The sequence below is a fragment of the Frieseomelitta varia genome, unplaced genomic scaffold, assembly GCF_011392965.1.
Source record: "Frieseomelitta varia isolate USP_RPSP 00005682 unplaced genomic scaffold, Fvar_1.2 scaffold_428, whole genome shotgun sequence".
In the NCBI taxonomy this organism is placed as follows: Eukaryota; Metazoa; Arthropoda; class Insecta; order Hymenoptera; family Apidae; genus Frieseomelitta; species Frieseomelitta varia.
Genome location: NW_025110177.1, coordinates 39,279 through 57,794, shown reverse-complemented (window position 1 = coordinate 57,794; position 18,516 = coordinate 39,279). Strand labels below are relative to the sequence as shown.

Below are 18,516 nucleotides of genomic sequence, written 5' to 3'. Positions count from 1 at the left end.
TTGACACCCATGGGAATCAACGTAGATACAGAAAAATCTACGACGACCTATTAAGCCCGGCAATGGTGAAAATTTTAAAACAAATCATCGGCACAGAAAAGAAAAATTCTGCATTGCTCAACGTCATGACCAATGCATAATTTAAAAACGAGAAAGTTTCTACGATGTTTCTCAATCCGTACACGTTGTTCCCCAATTATTAACCGTGTTGTAGTCTAATTGTACGTATATCCAGGCGTAGATCGATATCAGACGCACAGTTATCCGTCGCAATTAAAAAGAAGGAAGAGAGGCCTCAAAGAAGAGAGTTTTCTCAAAACTAGAACCGTGCTCCAAACAAAGCGTGACGAAAAGTCCGGGGGCCGGCATAAATCTCGCATATTCTGCTTCTTACGGCCGTGCAGGACGTCGGTCAGTTTCCCTCGACGTCTAAGAAAAGCAACGCGCTCGCTCGCTTGCATTAAAGAGCAATTAGCCGCGGCTCGCGAGCACGCTGATGCCCGGAAGCGATAGAAGCGGGCCGCGCGTGCCACCCTTACCTTTTCTTCGTCTATGAACGCGTACCTGTTCGTGCCCGCGTACATCCACACCGATCCTCGTCCAGCCGTTTTACTTGCAGGCTCGCCTCCCAGGTCATCCAAAGAAGTTTCTCCCTCCTTCCTGCTGGAATTATTCACGTACCTCTGCTGCTTTGGTACCCCGTACCTATGCAGATGAAGAAAGGACGATTAATCTAGGCTCTCGCAAAGGTGAGTTATAAGTAAGCGGACGTAATTTGATGATACGCTACTCGTGAAAAGTTTGGAGGCAGTATGATTGAGAAAACGTTTGACTAGAAATTTTTCTATCGTGGTGTCTGTCTATTAATTTGGAATTGAACTACCGTAGAATTGTCAAAACTTGTTGAATTGCATTCAAAAAGAAAGATTCTTTTATTATTAAACAAAAAGCCTTTGTACAAAGATCTATATAAAATAAAAGAAATTCCTCTTTCCGTATATTAACACCAACGAATGTGATAAGCTAAAATGGAAAGTTGACTTGAGATTCTTTTAGAAATAGATCCATTAAAGTAGAGAAAATTTAAATTATTAATATCTGTATGAACACTAGATCTACTGAAGAATTATGATAAGGTTAAAATTAAAAACAAAAATAGAATTCTACTGTAGGAAAGTTTGGACAAAGATCTATCGAAATAAAGAAAATTTCTATTCATATCTGCAGCATCGATTTCGAATTAATTAGAAAATTATTTGAAAATTATGATCACTAATGAGATAACGGTTCTAAACATTTAATGTTAATGAAGAGTTAATGGTTGATGTTAAAAGATTGCAAAGATCTTTCTACCTACTTTTACTTCAAAATTATTCACCTTATTAGCAGACAAAGAAGAGACAATTAATCTATGCCTCTAGAAAGATGGATCGTTGGTGGATTTAATTTGAAAGTATATAAGGAATACATTAAAAAGTGGGTTTAATGATTTAGATTAAAAAAGATTTCAAATGTAAAGTATATGAATAAATTTGTTTTCAATATTATTATGCTAAATAAGACATAAAACACGCGAACATTACCCCATTTCCATCCTTTATTCTTCGTCCGGGTATTCCCCACCTGTTTAGGGGTCAAGTGAAATTGGTCTACAATATGGGCGATATTAAAGAGGAAATTGAACCATCAGATATATCAAATAATTATGTATCTCAATTTCAATGTTTTTAGAGACATTTGAATTTTTGCAAAAGAAGTATCCTCATTTTCCTACTTGCTGTATAATAATATAAAAACATCTCTAAAAAAAACAACAAACTCAAGATTGTCAAAAATGAGATCAAGTGAATTGTTACGTGATTCTTTCTTCACGAAGTTGTAACAGTCGCTTCAGTTATTGTACCTTACGTGCTGACAATGCTGATTTTTCTTCTTCTCAAATCTTTCTGAAACAAGATATCACAAGTTTCCTGGTTCTTTATTCTCGACGTTCGCCGATGTCTCGGTTTGCTGGCGTAACAGCTCGCTCAATTACCGTCGCAGATAATCATTATCACGGAAACTGCATCGCCGGGCCTCATTGCCCCAATCCTTAATTAACCGGCGGCCAGACGGTAATTGGTACGAGCCGGTGTACGACACCCGATCCATTGGCGAGAACGAAGGGCACGTGGTGAATAACATACGCATATGTACGTCCATCGACTACGGTCTGCTTGACTCGCAGTCCCTTTCTTTTATCCTGCGAACAACCGTAACGATCGGACACGGGGTAACTCGATGAACGGATAAGAAATCGGTGATCCTTAATCGCGAGTTTATACTATAATTTGTGATGGCCGGTACGAACGAACGACGTTGTCAGGGTAATATTGAAATTCTAACTCTGAAACTTAAATCTCTATGTAGTTTTTTTTTATTATTATTATAGAAAATGGTGACACGAGAATAAATTTTATTTTCTTGAATATTTTATGCACGATAGAAAACACTTTTGGCCAGCAATCTATATCTTACATTATTTCCAAAATTCGAGGATTTGCATTATGTTGATTTAATTTTTTAAAAGATTCGGCTCTAGTAAAATTTGTCAATATTTTTTACAGAACCCATTTAATTTTGTACTTACAATAAGAAATTAAATATTAATACTTATTAATATTAAATATTTAAATATAATCGACATTATATTTAAATGTTATATTGATGTAATTAAAAAAATAATATTCTCCATATATTTAAGAAAAATGTCTTACACAATTTATCCAATCAATGTCATTAATTCACCATCGACTAAAAGAGGGACGAATAGACTCAATTTATAACGATCATATATGTATGTAAGTTCCATAAAATAACAGCAGACAATTTTCAAAGGCTGGTTTTCTAATTTCTTTTTTTTTTTTTTCAACTGGCCTCGAAATCGATATCGTAAATCAACCGTTTCGAAAATTTCCTTTCGCTGAAATGAAACGTTGCCCGAGAGCTGCCGAGTAATATGCAAATGGCGTCGTAATAATTGTTAGACAGCTTAATCATTGGCCTGGAAGCATCTTTGATTGGTTCAGATGGAAAAAAAAACCTTCTACGAAGATCCTTGTATACCTGACCACCCGATGGCGTTCTTCTTCTAGCGCGATATTCTTCGGCGTGTTTCGATAAAATGCAGGATGAGTTTAATACCGTAAGTTGCACGTGCGTGCGCTCACGCGAACGCGCACGCATGCTACAGCGGTTAATTGTAATTTATACCCAGGGACGACTTAGGTCCGCGTCTTACGCGGTTGCTTCATTTATATCGTCCGCGCTTTTTGTCTCCGTAACTGTTTGATTAATTTTGCGAAATAACCCGTTTAATTAATCGGCCCATCAAGATATTATCCAGCACGAAACGACTGTAGTTGAGAGGCCGCTGTTCTATTCCTCGTCGTGAAAAGTCAATCACCATAAAATTAATTCGATCGTGTAATAATTCGACGATTTTAATAGTAGGTTTTCGACGTGAAATTTGCTACAATAAAAAACTTATGATTTAGTATATTCGTTTTGTTGCATTTCTTCAACAGTTACAGTTACCGTCAAGTCGCGAAAATAAAAGATAGGTAAATATTACCCTTCTTTAGAAGAATTTGGAACTGTCCATAAAATTTCTACAAAATACAAAAATCAAATTTGCTACTTACAAAACTTCTACAGTCATCCCGGCGATTTCAGAATGCCTTTATTCCCGCGTTTACGTGCTTCGAATAACTCGATCTCCTGCGGATATCGCTTTGTTTCGATCGAAATCAGAGCGTGCCAGTCGAACCTCAGCGGCGTAGAGCTCGGCAAGACTACTTACGAACAAGTACAAGACGATTATTGAGCGGGCAAAGATAAAAGGTCGGTTTGACCATAAAGCAAAGTGCATGCGGCTTCACTTTATGCTGATCGATTTGTGGTGATTTTATAACTTTGCCTTGTCCATAATAGTTGGCGTGCGGTTCAAACGAGCCGCGATGTTTTATATCTGCGGCATAGACTCAAAACGGAGCTTTACATATTCCACTGGAAGCGGCTGAAATTCATAATTCTTGTTTTAAAAAGTTTCTTTGTACTGCGATCGAACTGCTGTTCGTATTGATAACTTCAGTCTACCAAAGGTTTTATTCTTTAACATTTTATAGAATCATTTTAATTTATAGAAATATATATATATCTTCATTTTTATTGTCTGATTACTTTTATACAATAATACATAATATACTTTTAATGTATAAAAAGTGAGTTTTAATGATACTTTATTACTAAATGAAAATTATAAGAAATAATAAAATTTTTTCATAATTCCCTTGTACTGTATAAACAATATTACACAATTAATGATTGTAATAATCACTGGAACTATAAGTTTTTCTATATATCATTGTAAAGTTGGAGAAATATTCATTATAACTTTCATATTTTTATGATATTTCCCCTATGATTGTTTCTTCTCAGAAGAAACTACATTCTAACATTTGATGCAAATATACACATGCCAAAGCTGCCATAATCTGTTGAAATTGTACATACAAAATTATATCTGCCTTACCTAAAATCTATATATTTAACATAATTAGTGGAGATCAAAATATGTATGATCGAATAGTCTCATTGACTTTTCGTGAAGTATTATTTTCAATATATATTTATATTATTAAGGATATATGTTTGTCAGGAACACTTTATATAGGACATTTCGATTCTGTTGAACCTTCTGATTCTGCAGATAGATCTTTAGCTGCCAGAGCAAGAACTTCTTCGCATACCCGCTTATAAACCCATGCATCACCCTTTAAACGTTTTCTTCGAATACCGACTAATTTTTTGTTTGAAACACCCTCTAATAAACAAACTTCTAATTCGAAGGAACAAGCATTTCTGGATGAGAATGGTCGCACACTATCTTTGTTATCTTCTGTACAATCTTCCGTTTCTCCTTGCAGGATAAACCTAAGGAAATATTTTCATAATAAAAATATTACACGTTATTAACATTTTTAAGCATTACCCTTTTTGATGACACATGATTCCTTTACGACGAAGAGCACGACGTAATTGTGAAAGAACATATTTCGGGTCATCGTTGGATGTTGACGATACATTACAAAGACCCTTCAAAAAGAATCATCATAGTAAATTCAATCTAGAATTATCACTTATACAAGTAATTAGACAAATACCTTTCCAGAAAGTACATTAGGTTGTTCAGGATCGGTATTTTCAATTTTCACGCGTCTCTTTGGTGTCAAAACACATCGCATTCGATTTAAACCACGTTCCAGACCCATTATTACTTTTCTTGCACTTCCCGGTGTAGACGATTGCGATCCCCTAAATATTTTTTTTTTCTTGAATATTTTCTTTAACTATTACTTCGTTGTTATTATAATTAGTATTATGATACCCTGATACTTATTACAATATTACCTTGATTCCAATCCTGTATTAGTTGGAGTATTAGTTGGAGTACAAACAAACCTATCTTTTTCTGCAACTCTCTTTGTAGGAACTGCAAACAATTTTTATTAATTGTTATATAAATTGCACGTAAAATTGAAATCACATAAAAAGCATGAATAATTAAAAGTTAAAAGGAACTGAGAAAAAGAGATAAGAAATAGTAAAAAGGTATTATATCTTGCAGAAAGGAATGGGATAAAGCATTCTTATAAATAGCTATTTGTAACTCCAAATTGTGTTTGTTTGCAAGTCGTTGGTCTTCTTTAATTATCTGCTTTTCACGCAACCACAGCAATTTATGGTACTTGGAAACTTTAATTAAAGTTTCTAATTAGATGGCTAGCATCACCTAATTAGAAGTAAACTTTAGAAAATACGTTATAAAATTAAGTAGTACGGCTGTAATAAAACACAAAAACTTCTGAAAATTGTTTAATGAAACAAAATGAGCATTATGAATCAAATTTTTCGTAATAAAAGAGAAATTTGCGAAACATACCAGGAGAATATCCATCATCTTCATCCTTACTTCGAAGTCGTTTTCTACCAGGCAAATGTGGTTCCGTGAAGTCATTAGCTAGATAAAAAATAATACAATAATAATTTTTTAACCTAAAAAAAAAACAAAAAACTAGTAAAACTTACTGGCATCGGGAGATTTTGGTAAAATCTTGTAATCAGCATCTGTTACTGGTGATTTAACAGATTTACTTCTTGGAGAACAATCAAGTTTAGTTATGATGCTATTACCTCCTCCCTCACACTACAGATAATAAAATATTAATTCTACCTTAGTTTCAAAGATATATTTAAACTATATTTAAACTACGTCTTATTACATTACCTCAGATTTAAAATGAGATTTTGCAGAAGGTGATATTCGAAGTGAAAGTCCGCGAAGCTTTCTGTCTAAAAGTAAAAGATATGTGGCAGTCCTGTAATCAGTTCTATCACTTTTTACAAGTTTTCTCCATATGTCTGAAGCATGTTCGCCGCATATTGCAGACATAGTACTTAGTACGTCATCGTCTTTTTCAAACTATAATTTTTGCTTATTAAAAAATTGAAATATGTATATGTACATACATCACTGTATAGACAAATTATTTACATTGGTTTTATGAACAAATGAAACAGGATTAAGAAATCCGGCTGTAATCCATGGATGATTGCACAATTCCTGAATAGTAATTCTCTTTTTTGGATCTATCTGTAGCATTGCTCGTATCAGTCTTTTACTACTACTTGATAACCAGCTTGGTTCATCATATTTACCACTCTAAAATTATTACTATTATTAATATATACTTATCAGTATCATTATTTATCAATAATATATTTTCGAACTAAAAAATTTTACAAGGATCTTTCTATATAAATTCTCTATACTATTGTCATCAAAGGGGAGAAAACCACAAAGTAATGCATATAGTAGGACTCCCATACTCCATATATCTACTTCTGAACCTATAAACATTAATTTTATTTTCAATATAACATTATAGGAATATATTAAACATATTAAATATTAAAGTATTACCTAAATATTTCTTTCCTAATATAAGCTCTGGAGCTGCATATGTTGGAGAACCACAGGATGTTTGTAAATGAGAATCTATCCCATTTTTTGGTTTTGCACATAATCCAAAATCTATGAGCTTTAAGTTCTCTTCTCTGTCCAACAGGACATTTTCCTGTATACCGAATAATTATTATTTGCTATTTATACAAATACTGAATCATAAAATAAAAGATAACTTACTGGTTTTAAGTCACGGTGAGCATATCCTAAACTATGCAAATATGCCACTGCAGACACAATTTGGCGAAAAAATTTCCGCGATTCAGTTTCGGAAAGCCTATTTTTTTCAACTATAAATATAAATAAAATCACAATTTTCGTTATTCCTACTAAATTTAGGTGATAAAACAAGATAATAAAAAACTCAAAAGTTAAAGTAATATATAATACTACCAATATGATCGAATAGTTCTCCTCCTGAACAGTATTCTATTACCATAAAATAATGACTATCTGTTTCTATTACTTGATACAATCGACAAATATGTTGATGTAATAAAGTTTTTAATGCTTGGACTTCTAGCTTAACTCTTGGTAAATCGTCCTAGGAATTCAAAAATTTATTTACGATTTTATTATGCTTTATTATCATAGATTTATAAGATAAAATAATAAAATCGTAAGATTTATAAAATTATAAAAATCATTTACACCCAATGATATTTTGTCCATTATTTTGATAGCAACTTTTTCGCCGGTTGCAATATGTGTGGCAAGTTTTACTTTAGCGAATCCTCCACTTCCGATGGTCTTTTCCAAATCGTACAGGCCTTTGAGCGCAATATATCGTACCATTTTAATAAGTTTATGAAAAATTCACTGATATATAATAATTATTCGCTGTCAATTACATCACTTTTGAATTCACAAATCTTAACGTAAACAAGATTTAAAAGCCAATCAAAGCGAACTTATATGGAAAGCTATCTTCAGAGCATTAATACTACCAATATAAAAATATAGTTTGGAAACTTTTGAGGATATCAAATATTACAGGTTAGAGGCTTTTGTTTCGCGTATAATTTCCGTTGGTATTTAAAAATAATTTTATAAACGTAGAATATAATACCTCTTCTTTATTTTGAATAATGATTATACAACATATTAATATGTTTTTTTTTAAATTATATGAAAATTACAATTATTTTCATCATTTTATCTAAACTTTCATAACTCTCTATGAACAGCCTTACACAATAAAATATAATCCCATTTATATATTTGAATGTTTTCACTAAGTTTGCATACGAAAAAGATATACGGAATCTGTAAAAAACGTTCTTTCTTGAACGCAACTTATAAATATGTATTAATCACTAACTATAAAAGTATTTTTAATTTACAGTATGATGATATATATAGAGAGTTAGATGTATTTAATGTTAAATATTTCAGCTTCATGTTTGTTTATAGAACTGAACAAACAATTATAGAGTTCAACGTGTTATATTTTGTAGAAATATCAAAATTATTATTATCATATAAAAGACAATTCTAATTACCAAATTCTAAGTACCAAAAAATTGAAGTTTATGTTTGAACATCATATTTTATTCAACTATTATAAACTTGAACTTTCCTATTACATAAATTTTTATGCTATGAAGAAACAAATTCTAACAAAAAATTTGAGAACATAATTGTACTTTACTTCATAAATTATACTTTCTTTTGTATTATGCAGAAATGATGGTAAAGAAATATTGCATTTAGTCTTTGGAGTGCTGACTACTAGAACTAGTTGAACGTGAGCGGCGTTTAAATTTTGGTTGATTATTAGAGTCTGAATTATTATCACTTTTTCTTCGATTTTTATCATAGCGAGATGAATTTATATCCGCATCGTAGTTAGAGTTAGAATTATTCGTTCTTCTGTAATCATTGCGTCTATCGTTATATCTATAATTGTCTCTGCCAGGCCTGTTGATCCTATATGACTCTCGTCTTCGAGGATAATAATTTCTTCTATTTCTCCTATCACGGCTATTTCTACGATCATAATCTCTGTCTCGAGATCTTCGCCGATCTCGTGATCTAGATCGACCACTTCCACGCCTTTTACTTCTATCACGCGATTCTCGCCGTGAAGATCTATCACCATACGATCGATGTAAATCACGTTTAATTATTTTTTCATTTTTATGTTTTCCATCTACTTTATCTTTTGTAATGGCGTCATTAACATCTGTACTAGTATTTAAGTTATCCTGATCTTGATCCACATTTTTATTGACACTCTTTTTATCATCTGATTGATCGTTTTCTTTATTTTCTAATTCTTCAGTTATGTGTGCTTCAATGTCAAATTTGTCCACTACCTGATTATCTTCATCAGGATTTTCGGTAAATTTTTTAATTCTATCGGCTTCACGTTTCTTTAATTCCTCTTCTTTCTTTAATCGTTCTTTCTCTAATTTCTGTAATGTAAATTAGAATATACAAATTAGAATATATAATTAATTATATAAGTAATTAAACTATACCTGAAATTCATGTAACTTAATAGTACGATTTTGAGCTTGTTTCCAATGAGGTGGTGTGACACTTCTCGAACGACTACGTGAAGGTGTATGATATCGCTGAAAATATTATTTATTCTTATTTATTCTTATTTACCTTCCATTAGGTTGGATGTTTCAAGAACATTTTAACAATGAAACAATTCATTTACAAAAATTTTGAAATTCATTTACAAAATTTATACATACCATTATTTATTTTCATACAAATACTTACAAATATTCCTCTTCCTTTAAATATGCGACCAGTTTTTCTATGTGATCGTACCCGATCCCTTCCATAGTGTTGCCTAAATTCTTTTTGATTTGCATTATTAGTAGGTCCTGCTCTATATAAAAATTTATTTGCTGGTACTTCAGGTATTTCATCAGGATCAATTTTTGTAACTGAAACTAAAGGATGAGGTTTTCCAAGATCATCTTCATTTGAATCGTGAATTTCACCATCTTCTGATTTTGTTCTTTTTTTGCTGTAACATAAGTAAATATTTTATTCCGTATTTTTAAAACTATTTTGTGTGTTACAAAACATGAATACACTATACTTTTTCTTGGCCTTTTTCTTCTTCTTAGGTTTCTCTGCATATGAATCAGAATCAGATTCAGACGAACTGCTGTCCTTCGTTTCACGTTTCTTTGCTATAAATAAGTATAATTAACTTTAATTACAATCAATAATTATATTAACTTTGCAGTTTGTAATAACCCGAAACATACTTTTACTTTTAACTTTCAATACAAGTTCTCCACAATTTACAACCTTCGCATCTTGTAAGGGTCGAGACATACGGTCTACTGGAAGTCCCTCAATATGTGTTACAATTTCCTGGCCAGACACTACTTCTCCAAAAACCACATGGACACTAAAAATTTAACATTTCAATATGACAAGTACTGTTCAAGTATCATTTCAATAATCGAAATGTTATTTACTGCTACTTACTTGTCGAGGTGAGGCGCTGGTTGTGTTGTACTACAACAACAAAATATGATTAAGGGGATGAGAGATGAACAGAAAGAGCCAGCTTTCATTGGTCATTGTGTTGTAGCAGTGGTTTGTAGACCCTTCCCTCACGACTACACAGAAATATAGCTAAGTTATTCATTCCTTCAAAGATATTTTTACTCCTACACTTTTCAGTATTCACGGGAAAAATTAAGTGTTTCATATAATTTATTAAATACTGAACAACTTTACAATGACATGATTAACATCAAGAGTTAATAAAGGATAATCAAATTTATTGCTAAAATCAACAAACCCAATTATCCTTCTATTTAATTATATCACCTGTTACTTATTTGGAACATATTTAAATATATATTAACATGGAAAAATGTTGACACGAAAATAAATGTATATTAAATTCCTATTACCTTTACCTTTGAGGTTGACAAAGTATACATCTGTCTGCAGAGAAACATAATTTTGAGCCAGTAGAAATATTAAAAAATAAAATTTATACACACAAAAAAAAATTCTGTTTGCAAGTATAAATATTAACTTTCAACAAGCTGATCATGTTTGTTAATAATACATGCAAAATAAATATTTAGTAAAATAATATAATGGATTAATATCTGATGACTTTTAAAGGCTATATATAAAGTGTACATATATTACACCATCCTGCACTTTTCTTTGTTTATACACCTAATCGATTGTTTCGTTCTATTTAAAATATATTTTTATATTATATTATATTATTAAAGTTTGTGTATTTCTTTTTTTATAAATACTCACATAAAAAATTGTGAACCATTTGTATCTCTACCACGATTTGCCATAGATAATAAAAATGGTTTATTATGTTTTATAATAAAATTTTCATCTGAAAAATATTACTGTAAATAATACTCATTCTTAATTATAATAGGTAAAATGTATTTGTAAATATACCTGCAAATGTTCCACCATAAATTGACTCTCCTCCAGTTCCATTACCTACTGAAAAATCACCACCTTGAATCATAAAATCCTTAACTACTCTATGAAAAACAATTCCTTTATAGTGCAATTGTTTGCTAGTTGTTTTTCCAAGTCCTTTTTCTCCAGTACAAAGTGCACGAAAATTTTCACATGTTATTGGACAAATGTCTGCAAATAGTTCAAACACTATGCGACCCATTGGGAGTCCGCCCACTTCTATATCAAAGAATACTCTGGGATTAACATTAACCATGGTTTCTTCCTTTATATATTTCTAAAAATATAGAAACAAATAAAATTGATATTTATTATAAATATTACATAAAAATATAATAAAAGTTTTTGATTCACAGTCTTATAATTAAATAATACAATTAAAAAATACAAATCTTTAAGAATGTACTAATGAAATCTAAAAGTAATTCATATTAATATAATGACTAAATATGTTTATGCAAAAATTTTTACCGTTATATTAAAAAATAAAAATCCAGATGAAACTTAAGAACCGAAAATTCCGAAGTAAGGTTAGAATCGCTATGCAATTATTTTTCTTACTCAGTATATTATTACTATTTATTAAAATGTACGTAGTATTCTAATCATTTTATATTAACGCACAACGTTATTATATTAATATGGTAATATTAACAATATTCGATTAACGTAATCATGTAATTACTTATAAGCCCCAGCACCCGGTGCCATATTGTTGAATTCGTGCGAGTATTGTTAATATTTTACGTATGGTGGCCAACAAAATATCTTAACATACTTTTCCCCTACACTACATTACTACACAATTGATTTATATCTGATTTTCGTATAAATATACGTAAATACATGTATATGCAATTTATTGTTTTTAGATAAATTTTGATTAAAATCTGAAATCTATCTTCAGGTCTAATCTTTCATTTTAAATAAAACGAAAATTGTAGTACATATCATTTTTATTATTTCCATTTTCAGTTAAGTTAGGGAATTTTATAAACGATATTTAAAATATCTAGAACCATTTTACGCATTGAAATTTATTTAAATTCTTTTATTGCTAAATCATCGATTGATTTAAATAGAGATAACGTATCGCTGATAATGTGATTTTTTTATACCATTGAAATCTTTTCATAAAAAAGATATGAAATTAATCAGCTGATTTATAATGATAAGCTAGGGAAAAACGAGAAAATCACACAATCAACTTGTTCACGTACACAATAGTAAGTGTTGGTAAACGAAAAATGGTGGTATGATGAAAACCATGAACAACTGTTTCACTAGGAAGATCAACAGTGCAGTATTCGATCAAATGGACCTGTAACGCTACACGCTTGTAAATATTAAACTTTAATGAAATCATTATACAACTAATTAAGCGTTTATTGCAACTCATTGAAGTCGTTAATTAGAATAATTAGACATTCTTTTTAAACAAAGCACAGAATTGGATTAGTTAACAGTTTGTTTAAGAACGTTCTAATATTTGTTCATATTTTTATTCATTTTGAGAAATTGTTACGTCTAATATTTGTTAGTATATAATTTTTAATGTAATTTCGTTAAGCCACAGAGTACTTAACTTCTTTTTTTAGGTAAGTCATATTAACCATATAACCATGTTATTTGTCTACTATAAATGTTTTAATTTTGAAATATAACAAATCCAATACACTTACAGAAAGTTTCTACAAAATTAATTGAAAATATATAAAGTAAATATTTAAAATGTTTTACATATGTATATATTGCAACATAAATTCAGACAATAAATTTAGACATATATGTAATAGCATAATATTGTAGGTGCATGGACCACATAAAATTAGACCAATATAATGCAGTCCCAACTAGCAACAACTTCACGGAAATTACCAGTATTTGTATTTCCTCACAGTATCACTTTCTTTTTGGACGATCAGTCTACTCACAAACGAGTTTTAACATTGCATAACCCATATGATTTTCCAATAAGATTTAAAGGTGTGTATTATTATTATAAGTTACTATAAAAGCTATTATTATAACTTTCATTATAACTACAGTACTATGCACTGCGCCAAATAAATATAAAGTTGTTGAGCCAGAAGGGACATTAAAATCACGATATTGTATTGACATTGTTGTCAGACATACAGCTGTTGTATTTAGTAATTGCAATGTTGTCGACAAATTTAGGATACAAATGCAAGAACATCCAACTAAACAGGTACTTATGGGTGTATTATATCTTAATGTAAAACTAAATATTTCATTTCATTAACAAAATAGTAGAATTTTTCACATTTAACATTCTAAAAATTAATAGACCATAGGACAAAGAGATGTTGAAGCTAAATTACTTCCTGGTACAGAAACAGTTGGAAGATCTACACCAGATCCTGAGATGTTTCAACAACTTCCAATAAATGAAACTAGACAACAACAATCTTATGCTCTCATAACTCAAAATAAAGCAATTGACAGTAAGTCCAAAATATTTATAACAATTATATAAATAACATACATCACTGTTTTATGTTTGAATGGCAAAAGCATTATTAAGCAGAATATACACTGAAACCACCAAATCAAAACATGATTTATTTCGTGGAAACATTCAAAATAAGAACACAATGTATTTATCTTCAGATATGAAATAATCTATGGATAAAGATTAATAAGTTAGTATTTAAAATTATTTTTACTAATGTAATTTACTAATTTAATATTTAGTTACTTAGATGAAATCATATATAATATTTTTAATGCCATTCAATCCAATATTATGTGTGATAAAAATTTTTTTAACATATCTATTTCAATTGAATAATTTTTTTAAATGCAAATTCATGTCTTACTCTTAATAATCAAAAATAAATACTTAAAATAAAAAATTAATTATTTTAAATGAAAAAATAAGTTATTTTAATAAATATTCTAATAATTTGTAGGAGGGACAAATTATATAGCATTATTTGCTGGAATAATTTGCATAATTGGATTGCTTTTGCCTACAGAAGGAGAACAAAATAATAGAGTGCCTGATTATCTTCATTTGTCTGTAAATTTTAAATTAATATTTTCATTTGTATTGGGTAAGTATTCATAACTTATATAGGATGAAAAACGTAAGTAACAATTTTTTATTTATTACAGGTATGGTCACAATTATTATTTTAAGGTTGTAACTTTTGTCTTTATACATATAAAACAAACTTATCATGATTAAAATCGTGAAATAAAAGCACAATTAATGTTAGGTTTTTTTAACATTGGGCCTCATTTTTTGTCACTGGATATACCTAACACTAGTCTGTATACAATAAACTGTCACACTATATTGTGGCTAATATAAATATTTATTAACATATATAAAATCTTTTACTCTTTTAAGTGTGTGATGAATATATTCTTATTCAAATTTGTGCTTCATTGCCTTATGTATGCATAAAAAAGATTTGTACATATATTAAAATTTTAGCAAAATTACAGTCTTTTTATATATTTCACGTTAAAATATAAAAATACATTAATGTTCATATCGGAATTAATGCTTTGTATATAAAAGCATTATGTATACAAAATACATTAATAATTATGCATATATTCTAAAGAAACACGATCTCGTGTAAAAATGTATAAATATCCTTTGTAAAATGGGCTTCAAATTTTAAGTACTCTTAAATAAAAGTATTTGACATATAGAATGATTGTTTATTGTTATAATTACAATATAATTATAACATAACCCGATTGTATAGTAAAAAAGATAATTATAAAAGTTTCACATGTGTATTTCGGAAATAAGATAATTTTTTATTATCAACATGTATTTATTATTTACATAAGTTACAATGGGATACTTGTGAATCACATTTGTTATCCAATAAAATGGCCAATTAAATTCTGTAGTTGTAAAATATTTTCCGCATAAATATTATCTCCTCACAAGTATCAATTGGCTAAATATAGAGATGCAAAAGGAGTATTGTTTTATAAGCATATATTTTCTGTATGGTGATATTTTTTGTAATAATTAAAATTTGTAATAAATTTGTAATTTACCTGAAAGTCCACAAAGAATTCCAATCTTTGACTTAGTATCACGAAATTTAGAGTCGATGAACATTCTTCAGACTTTCATTATGAGTTTTGTATTCCATTGAGGCACTTGCTGGAAGATGTAGGACCCTCCTTAATGTATCTCTTATACGTGATGTTGTTGCATAATCAGATGCAGTTTTATTCCATACACATATTATATCTTCCTGTTAACATTAACAATATCTAATGATTTGCAATACGTAGGTCACTACTTTCAGTTAAATCATACCTGAAATCTTATAGATACAACAGCTCCACATATCTCTTCTCCAACCATAAATTGTTCTCCTAACATAGCTAATATAAGATTTTCCCAACATCTAGAAACTAAACCTTTTCTTAAGCGTACTATCCATTTACCACCTTTTTGATTTGCCTCATCCTGAGAAAAAAATGATTTATTAAAACAAATCTATTCATGAAAAATAAATATTATTTTGCACAGATACACATACTTCCCACATTGGTTTTATGCCAACTTTGAAAAGATGAAAATCTGTAGATGTTGTTAATTCTGATGGCCGGACTAAATGACTGTAAAGACTCCAAAACTGTTCCACACTTGCAAACCTACCAACCAATTTTAAATTTTGGTCGTAACTTTGTATACTTGATTGTTTACCAGGATTGCGTCGACTATACCATAATGCATATGCATACTGTAATTTATGCTCATTTGGATTAATTTCTATGGGAGGCTATAATAAATATATGCTATTTAATTAGAATATGTGATTAAAATTAAAGAAAGTGTCACATTTTCTACTTACTAATGAATCTTTCTCAGTTTTTTTATTATCTTTTGATTGTGTTTCATTATCTGCATTATCTTCATTAGCCTTTAATCTGCAAGTACTACTATAATTTACAGCGTGAGTTTCTTGAAATAGCAAATATTCTTAGTAAATCATTTTTATATAACTTTTATTCAAAAAACAATATGTTATAAACTTTATTTACTTCTTAATAACATATAATTTATTTCTAAATAATAACATATGAACATTGTTTTTATACACTTGCATACAAAAAAATGAATTTAATTGTCGTTTGATAATTGTTTGAAGTACCAAAAACAAGAAATAAAAGTAACAATCAAAAATGAATATAGGAAGATTTAGGTTGTGACAAATGACATATCATGTGTTTTGTTATTTGGAACTAGTTAGAGAATGTTTCGCGTAGACTAATAATGAACGCGTTAAACAGATAAAAAAGAGCACGTGTTAAGTATCCAACAAAACAATATATCTATGAGTTTTGATTTCTATTTAAAACATACAAAATCTAACCTCTATCTAACCCATAGAAAAAGGCACGACGAAATAAGAACACTAGTTTCACTTACGCCTCAAATTTATTAGACATGTTTCACGCTGTATTATAAATTTATTGACTAAATGCTATGAGTGAGATATATTTCAATAAATACAAATAAAAATACAAAGACTTCTCAATTTCTGTTTCCTTTTCACAGATTCTCTCATGTATACGTTTTCGATAAATTGTTGCTCTCTCCCTCTATCTTCTTTTTTGTCACTTTATTATCGGAGATTTTACATTTTAATGTTGGTCATACTAAATATAGACAAATAGCGCTGTATATAAAATATTATTCAAAAAGTTTTATATAAAAATTATATTTTCGTATAAAACGTTACATAAATAGATGATAAATTTAAAAAGAAGTAACATGAATAATACGTATTTTAATAACATTTTTAAGGGATTTTAGTTTTTGAGAATTTCAATTTCAATCTTTCCATAATCTCTGTTCGTTGATACATAACTTCTTTATAACACAATAATGAAAATGCGATTGGACATTCATATTGTACGGTTTCGATACATTTCGTATCTGTTGCTCCATCTCGATCGAATCTGAATTGCGAGATCGATTCCACTGAAATGAAATTCAGAATTTAAAAGTCTATATGTATTTCGTTGATACTGTTTTCTCATTTCATAAGAAATTTTCCTTCCCTCCAATATATTTACTTACAGCATCCAAGTTTGGCAAAGAAACATGTTTCATGTTTCGAAGTAATCAAATAACCATTATTATCTTCACGTATGGCGTAATGTCCATGCGCTGTATTTCGTATAATTGGTATGTGACTCAAATGTTCAGTATACTCAACTGAATATTTCCAATGATCGTAATTACCACTTTCCGCAATAATATTAAAATCTTCTCTGCAAAAACGTTAATAAAAATTTGAGACGAAAAGAAAAAAAAAGAAAAAAAAGAAAAAATGGAAAACAGCGACGTATAATGTTTTACATACATTGTCGGATTTAACGTCTTCATATTACTAAAATCAGCTACGTATTCCCAAACATGTACAGGATTTGAATCTTTTATTATTTCTTCGAACAATATATGATGTTTCTTTTTATACACAAAAAGTACGTAGAAAATTAAAAGTGTCAAACTAGTGTACAGTATATTTCTGGTTTTCCACTTCATTGGATTGATAGCCATTTCTAAAATAATTTTACCGTATAATAATGATTCTATAAAAACTTTCTTCTATGTACAATATAGAAGTAAATTTACAACTATCATCAACGCGTGCTCTTAATGTGAACACTCGGAATGAATTAAATATGTCTCATGTTCTCTCATTAGATTAACTTTTTTTTAAAAGATAAAAAGAAATTAAAATATTCCTCACTTACTTGCCACTAAATGTTTAAAACGAAACGAAAAAAATTTTCGAGTAAATTATGTTTTTTTTAGGATACGAATTTGTATCTATTTGATATTATGGAACTTCCGCCAGCAAGATAAACTGAGCAGCGATACTGCTTTCGTTTCAAATATTAAAGGAAGAATGTTGAATTATTTACTGCTTCACGATTCGCTAGGAAATGTAGCATTTCCCTCCACTATTTTTTAGCTTTGGCCACGA

General features: G+C 29.7%; 4 protein-coding genes across 16 annotated transcripts; 1 reads left to right on the top strand and 3 right to left on the bottom strand.

Moving 5' to 3' along the window:
• Positions 1-4,630: 4,630 nt before the first annotated feature.
• On the bottom strand, positions 4,631-7,989 carry LOC122531955 (maternal embryonic leucine zipper kinase-like). The gene is made up of 13 exons (XM_043660311.1): positions 7,718-7,989; positions 7,460-7,610; positions 7,247-7,356; positions 7,025-7,178; positions 6,845-6,951; positions 6,596-6,763; positions 6,329-6,523; positions 6,130-6,247; positions 5,984-6,061; positions 5,452-5,533; positions 5,205-5,355; positions 5,033-5,136; positions 4,631-4,974 (listed from the first exon to the last, which is right to left on the bottom strand). Exons 1-13 carry the CDS (start codon positions 7,859-7,861, stop codon positions 4,707-4,709), a joined length of 1,830 nt encoding a protein of 609 aa, XP_043516246.1. The 5' UTR covers positions 7,862-7,989; the 3' UTR covers positions 4,631-4,706.
• Positions 7,990-8,122: 133 nt separating this feature from the next.
• LOC122531956 (peptidyl-prolyl cis-trans isomerase cyp11) lies at positions 8,123-12,310 on the bottom strand. Of its 3 annotated transcripts, XM_043660312.1 has the most exons (9): positions 11,984-12,310; positions 11,486-11,789; positions 11,330-11,417; positions 10,529-10,558; positions 10,303-10,448; positions 10,131-10,224; positions 9,803-10,055; positions 9,550-9,645; positions 8,123-9,483 (listed from the first exon to the last, which is right to left on the bottom strand). In XM_043660312.1, the coding sequence occupies exons 2-9, from the start codon at positions 11,766-11,768 to the stop codon at positions 8,776-8,778; spliced, it is 1,698 nt and encodes a 565-aa protein (XP_043516247.1). In that variant the 5' UTR covers positions 11,769-11,789; positions 11,984-12,310; the 3' UTR covers positions 8,123-8,775. The 3 variants fall into 3 exon arrangements, with proteins under 3 accessions (XP_043516247.1, XP_043516249.1, XP_043516250.1); XM_043660314.1 differs by lacking the exon at positions 11,984-12,310 and having other exon boundaries at positions 10,529-10,662; positions 11,486-11,575; XM_043660315.1 differs by lacking the exons at positions 11,330-11,417; positions 11,486-11,789; positions 11,984-12,310 and adding an exon at positions 10,963-11,158 and having other exon boundaries at positions 10,529-10,662.
• A 319-nt stretch (positions 12,311-12,629) lies between these two features.
• On the top strand, positions 12,630-15,201 carry LOC122531958 (motile sperm domain-containing protein 1-like). Of its 6 annotated transcripts, XM_043660322.1 has the most exons (7): positions 12,631-12,851; positions 13,111-13,230; positions 13,322-13,498; positions 13,561-13,724; positions 13,824-13,980; positions 14,449-14,592; positions 14,654-15,201. In XM_043660322.1, the coding sequence occupies exons 3-7, from the start codon at positions 13,354-13,356 to the stop codon at positions 14,683-14,685; spliced, it is 642 nt and encodes a 213-aa protein (XP_043516257.1). In that variant the 5' UTR covers positions 12,631-12,851; positions 13,111-13,230; positions 13,322-13,353; the 3' UTR covers positions 14,686-15,201. The 6 variants fall into 6 exon arrangements, with proteins under 6 accessions (XP_043516261.1, XP_043516262.1, XP_043516257.1 ...); XM_043660326.1 differs by lacking the exons at positions 13,111-13,230; positions 14,654-15,201 and adding an exon at positions 14,064-14,170 and having other exon boundaries at positions 12,630-12,851; positions 14,449-14,572; XM_043660327.1 differs by lacking the exons at positions 13,111-13,230; positions 14,654-15,201 and adding an exon at positions 14,064-14,178 and having other exon boundaries at positions 12,630-12,851; positions 14,449-14,558.
• A 91-nt stretch (positions 15,202-15,292) lies between these two features.
• Positions 15,293-18,497, bottom strand: LOC122531957 (eukaryotic translation initiation factor 4E type 2). Of its 6 annotated transcripts, none has more exons than XM_043660316.1 (6): positions 17,052-17,230; positions 16,372-16,481; positions 16,057-16,299; positions 15,831-15,983; positions 15,563-15,765; positions 15,293-15,459 (listed from the first exon to the last, which is right to left on the bottom strand). In XM_043660316.1, exons 1-5 carry the CDS (start codon positions 17,086-17,088, stop codon positions 15,610-15,612), a joined length of 699 nt encoding a protein of 232 aa, XP_043516251.1. In that variant the 5' UTR covers positions 17,089-17,230; the 3' UTR covers positions 15,293-15,459; positions 15,563-15,609. The 6 variants fall into 6 exon arrangements, 5 of the variants coding, with proteins under 5 accessions (XP_043516251.1, XP_043516252.1, XP_043516253.1 ...); XM_043660317.1 differs by having other exon boundaries at positions 16,372-16,459; positions 16,950-17,227; XM_043660318.1 differs by having other exon boundaries at positions 16,372-16,456; positions 16,950-17,227.
• Between the last annotated feature and the right edge of the window lie 19 nt (positions 18,498-18,516).